Below are 5134 nucleotides of genomic sequence, written 5' to 3'. Positions count from 1 at the left end.
TCTCTCTCACACACACACACACACACACACACACACACAGTCTCTCACTCTGTCTGTCTCTCTCACACACACACACACACACACACACACACACACACACACACACACACACACACCAATTGCATTTAACTGTATATGTTTATATGTGTACATCCGCAATCAAGATATTTAAGCTCTGAGAACATCGACTTAAATATCAATCGGTTGGCTTATTTCCTCTAGTTAGTTAGTGTGCATTTGCTAAGTATGCGCTGCTCTTAATGTACAGACATAGAAATAGACTTGTATTTCTATGTCGGTTAACCAGACAAGAATATTGACGTTGTTGTCATGGATGCACGACAGTAACATAAGAGGATGTGAAATGTAACCCACTTCCTGTCCGTTGAGCTAACGGATGGTAAGTGTTGAAAGACAGCCATGCTTTACCTTCGACTGGCTGATAGATAAAGGAAGCTGTGGTCGTCGTCACTCATATTGTTTACTGTCGTCTGTTTCCGGAACAAAGACACAGACAAGTTTTGGCAATCTTCTGTAATCTGATTAGAGACACGCTTTGAAAGGTCAGCTGCAAACTACAGATTTAATTTGAAATATGAGAGCAATGACTGCATGGATGAGGAGGACAGCTTCATCCTGTCGCAGGGAAACAATCTGTGGCAGGGAAATGCACTTTGAGGGTGTGTGGTTCATTCTTTTCTATTGGTTCACGCTGTAAGGATAAATCAAATGTTATTATTATATATATTGTTTTAAATGTAGATTTTAGGATTATCATTATTATTTATTTGGGGTAATGCAGTGTTACAGTATGTATATTCTTCCTTATTATTTCTTTCTTTCTGTCTTTTTTTATTATCAAGTTTGTTCAGATCAATTTTTTAAATCTTTAGAAGCAAAATTCCTACAAAATGTTATTTAGCCCTGACCAGGGGACAATAGCAAGTAGAGGCCACAGAAACATTGAATTGCACCGCTGTGTTGTTTTTTAAACGTATAATTCATTCTTATTTAATTAATTGTAGTTTATTTTGGTCAGAAAATGCAAAAACAAACAATACGCCCACATCAGAAAACACTCACGGTACGTCCACACGGCAGCATCGCGTAGAAGCTTGCCGGTGGGCGTGTCTGGCGTGCGATCAACAACCAATCACATGAATCTCCCGCCCCGGACACACAAGCACGCGGTTTGATTGGCTAGAGCTTGTACTTACTAGCATATGATTTGATTGGCTGCCGCTTCCGTCGACGCTTGAAAAGTTGAACTTTTCTCAACTTTCGAAGCGAGCAACGGAGGCAAAGCGACGCAGTGGAACCACAATGCAGTTCGGCAAAGCGTGACGTCACCCCATGCAAAGTGAATGGGAAGCGTCTCCGTTGAAGCACGCGACGCTGCTGTGTGGACGTACCGTGACTCGGCAAACAGTGATTTTATATAACCATTAATCAAGTGTAACCTACAATATTTAAAAGTTATATTCCTGAGTATCAGTGTTTTTATAGACACATTTCTAATTCCATCGCCTTTCTTTGACCTTTCACATGCATATTTCTGCTCGTAGCCTGGTGTTATTTTCTGACCCACATTCTGCTCCACACTTCCCCTTCCCTTTGGAAAGTCCTGTGTGTTGGTTTTAAGATCACATGATCAGACCAAACAGATGGTGTGAGTCTCACTACTGACTGTAACCTTACATTCATCACACGTCCCACTGTAGTTTTAATCAAACACACAGCAGGAAGTAGTGCATTTGTTGGGGACTATTTTCAGCGGCGGATGAATATACAGTTAGTCCTCTAGTGAGTTTTTGGAGCTCTATGTCAAACAGGAAGTTGATGTAACTGCTGGGACACAATGCTTATGATTTGATGCTTTTGTTTATGTGAGATTTGTTGACAATTAAAGGTTCATTGCACAATAAGGAATCCTAATGGTAGATATTACGAGGGCCGAGACTTCCTGTCTGATGGTGTTGAAACTTCCTGTCCTTCCTTTGTTTATCTTCCTTCACTTTCTCTGCTTCCTTCTCCCCTTCCTGACACTTTTATTATGGTTTCTCACTTTCTTCCCTCACCCTCTACAACCTTGTTTACATCCCTCTCCCATCCTGACCTTCATTCCTTCCTCCTTCATGTTCTTTTCCTTCCTTCCTTCCTTCCTTCCTTCCTTCCTTCCTTCCTTCCTTCCTTCCTTCCTTCCTTCCTTCCTTCTTCCCTTTTTTATATACCTTCTTCCATCCCTCTCCTCTCCTTCTGTTTTTTCCTTCCTGCCTCCTTGTTCTCCCTTTTTCTTTCCTTCATGTCCTATTCCTACCTTCTTCCTCTCCTCTCCTCTCCTCTCCTCTCCTCTCCTCTCCTCTCCTCTCCTCTCCTTTCCTTCCTCTCCTCTCCTCCCCTCTTCTCCCCCTTCCTCTCCTCTCCTCTCCTGTCCTTTCCTTCCTGTCCTCTCCTGTCCTTGCTCTCCTCTCCTCTCCTTCCTCCCTCCCTCCCCTCCCCTTCCCTCCTTGCTCTCTCCTCTCCTCTCCTCTCCTTCCTGTCCTCCCTCCAGATGACATAGCGGGGCCTCAGCCTGGTCCCTTCCTAGTGAGTGTAATGGGTGCCTCCCTGCAGTCCCTCCCTCTTCCTCTCCCTCCTCCTCCTCTTCCCTCACACGCCACCATCCAGCACAGTCTCAGCCTCAATGGTAAGACCAGTCTGAAAAAAACGTCATCCCTTCCTGTCGCTGGGCAGGAAGGAGAAAAAACATCCAATCACATTTATCCAACACACGTTTCAAAAATTGTATGTGTCTTCTTGTTGTCAGTTTCCTTACACACAAATTAATATACTATTCCACTTAACTTTAAAAATTGTGGACGTAGCACTCTTTTAAATGTCTGATATGTTTCCCCTGATACAGACGCCTTCCTCCGGGCCCTCCCCCACGCGGCCCCCTCCCCGATGGGCGCCCCCCCCTCCAGACAGGCTCCGCCCCCCATGCTGTGCGCCCTGAGGCGATCTGAGGCCAGCAACTTCACCGCCAGCCTGCGAGAGCTGGAGAAGGTGAGGGGACATTGTTATTGACTTATTACAGAACTCAAGATAAATATACCCTTATTACTTATCGTAGCTGCACATACAAAATATCCGATTAAAGCTGAGACTCCACAGATTATATAGGTATAGTATCATCACTGAGCGATCAGAACTCGCGACAGGGGAAGCAAACACAGACATCACAACACGTAGCATTACGGAGCAAAAACGGCACATTGTCTCACCTTAGCTGTTATTCTGATCAAAGGTCGTGTTCAATGGCATTACAACGAGAAAAAACGCGGCTGAGGGTTAATCCATAGGTTAATTGAATGTATCTGTCACTTTGAAAAAATTATTTATAATCCATAATTCCATTTTTATGTAAAAATCGGAGAGTATAAATTAGCTGCTAATAGTAGCCACCAGAGTTATCGCAGCTTCCGGTTTTGGCTATGCGTCACTCTCACTCCTTATTTGGTAAGGTGTGTGTGTATGTTGGAGTTCCCTTCGATTATATTGGCTCAAGCGGTTATAAAGAGATGTCAATCATCAAAATCGACCAAGGGGGGCCAGAGATATGGAAGATCCCAAATGACCCCAGAAGTGTTTTTTTTGTGCTAAATCTCTATAAAAAGGACACATTTAAATTGTTTTGCATCAATCTTGATACAGGGAGCTTATTATCTGTTGTAGTTTGGATTCCTAAAGCTTTTAGTCTACCATCCCATCATTGAAGGGTGGTTTTCACTATAAGTCATTTGTTTTTTTTGGACGGACACTATAATTTACATTTTTTTACTGCGTTCAATCTGCATTTACTTTAAAATAAAAACATCTATATTGATTCTGACACTTCTTACACCCAACTCACAGGTGTATCATTACTTTGAGAAAAAAGATTATTAATTTAACCCTTTTAGAAGGGAAGATATGGTCATTTGTTCTGGGCATGTCATTTTCGAGCCTGAGACCTGAAACACAGGCTCGGGGCTTAACAGGTTTGCTCTTTTTACTGCACTGTTAGTGTACAGTTTTATTATTATGCTGCTTTGTTTATTGTATTTTTGTAACTCTGGCACAACAATTTCCTTCGTGATGAATAAAGTCTTATCTTATCTCGTACATTCACTCATTTTCATTCATGTTTGTTATTCAGGGGATAGCATGTTTTGTGCAAAGTGTGGTGCAAATATTGATTATTTTCATTATAGGTGAATATGCTGAATATATTCTAAGTTAACCGATACATTCTTGGTCGTAAAAAATCAGAAAATAGTTGTTGTTTTTTAAATTCCAACGTAGTTTCTGCTTCAAACGTTTTTTTTGTCCGACCAACAGTCCATAAATCAAAGGTATTCAGTGTCCTGTCAAAGTGGGCTGGAACCAGATTTGTATTTTTGTGCGTTAAAATGGACAATGATTTGATTATCCACAGCTGTGAGATTTGTTTGGGCTAGCTTCAATTTTAGTTAACATGAGATCGAAGGGAAAGGAACGTTTCAGATGCATTTTGAATGGTTTTAAAACTCTCTGTATCTCACTGTGGAGATATCAACGTCTGAAGTCGAGAGAACTGTCTTTCCTGCACGTTGGAAGGTGTAGATTCCATGGAGTATAACAAGTAGGCTTTATTCAAGATGCAAGGCTTTTATTGTCATGTGTACGAAGCTGCAGTGTAGATATGTCAATGAAACTCAATAACATATAATATAATAGAAATAGTGCAGAATAGTCTCTTTTTTTCATTATCATTGGAGAGAAAGAAAAATAGCAGTTGTGTTTTTGTTAGTTGTAGTTGTTGTTATTGTTTTTATAAAGGTTTTGTTGTTGTGTTGTCCTCAGTGCGGCTGGTACTGGGGTCCGATGAACTGGGAGGACGCGGAGATGAAGCTGAAGGGGAAACCTGACGGATCCTTCCTGGTGAGGGACAGCTCGGACCCTCGATACATCCTGAGCCTCAGCTTCAGGTCGCAGGGCGTCACACACCACACACGCATGGAGCACTACAGAGGTGNACACTCACAGTCTCTCACTCTGTCTGTCTCTCTCACACACACACACACACAGACTCAAGTACAATCTGTCGGAGTGCTAGCCAATAGAAAAGCATGCG

The 5134-nt window shown here is 42.1% G+C and overlaps 1 protein-coding gene across 2 annotated transcripts in view; it reads left to right on the top strand.

The window, feature by feature from the left end:
* socs7 (suppressor of cytokine signaling 7) overlaps positions 1–5134 on the top strand; it is a 33109-nt gene that overhangs the window by 14834 nt on the left and 13141 nt on the right. The window contains exons 4-6 of one of the 2 annotated variants that reach the window (XM_010796200.1): positions 2552–2686; positions 2903–3045; positions 4864–5032. In XM_010796200.1, the coding sequence (XP_010794502.1) occupies positions 2552–2686; positions 2903–3045; positions 4864–5032 (447 nt within the window). Of the gene's footprint in view, positions 1–2551; positions 2687–2902; positions 3046–4863; positions 5046–5134 lie in introns of both variants that reach the window. The other variant, XM_010796201.1, reaches the window with a different exon arrangement.

This window comes from Notothenia coriiceps, unplaced genomic scaffold (genome assembly GCF_000735185.1).
Source record: "Notothenia coriiceps isolate Sejong01 unplaced genomic scaffold, NC01 NC01_scaffold00037250, whole genome shotgun sequence".
Classification (NCBI taxonomy): Eukaryota; Metazoa; Chordata; class Actinopteri; order Perciformes; family Nototheniidae; genus Notothenia; species Notothenia coriiceps.
Note: the sequence above shows the minus strand (reverse complement) of the source record. Positions and strands in the feature narration are given on the sequence as shown.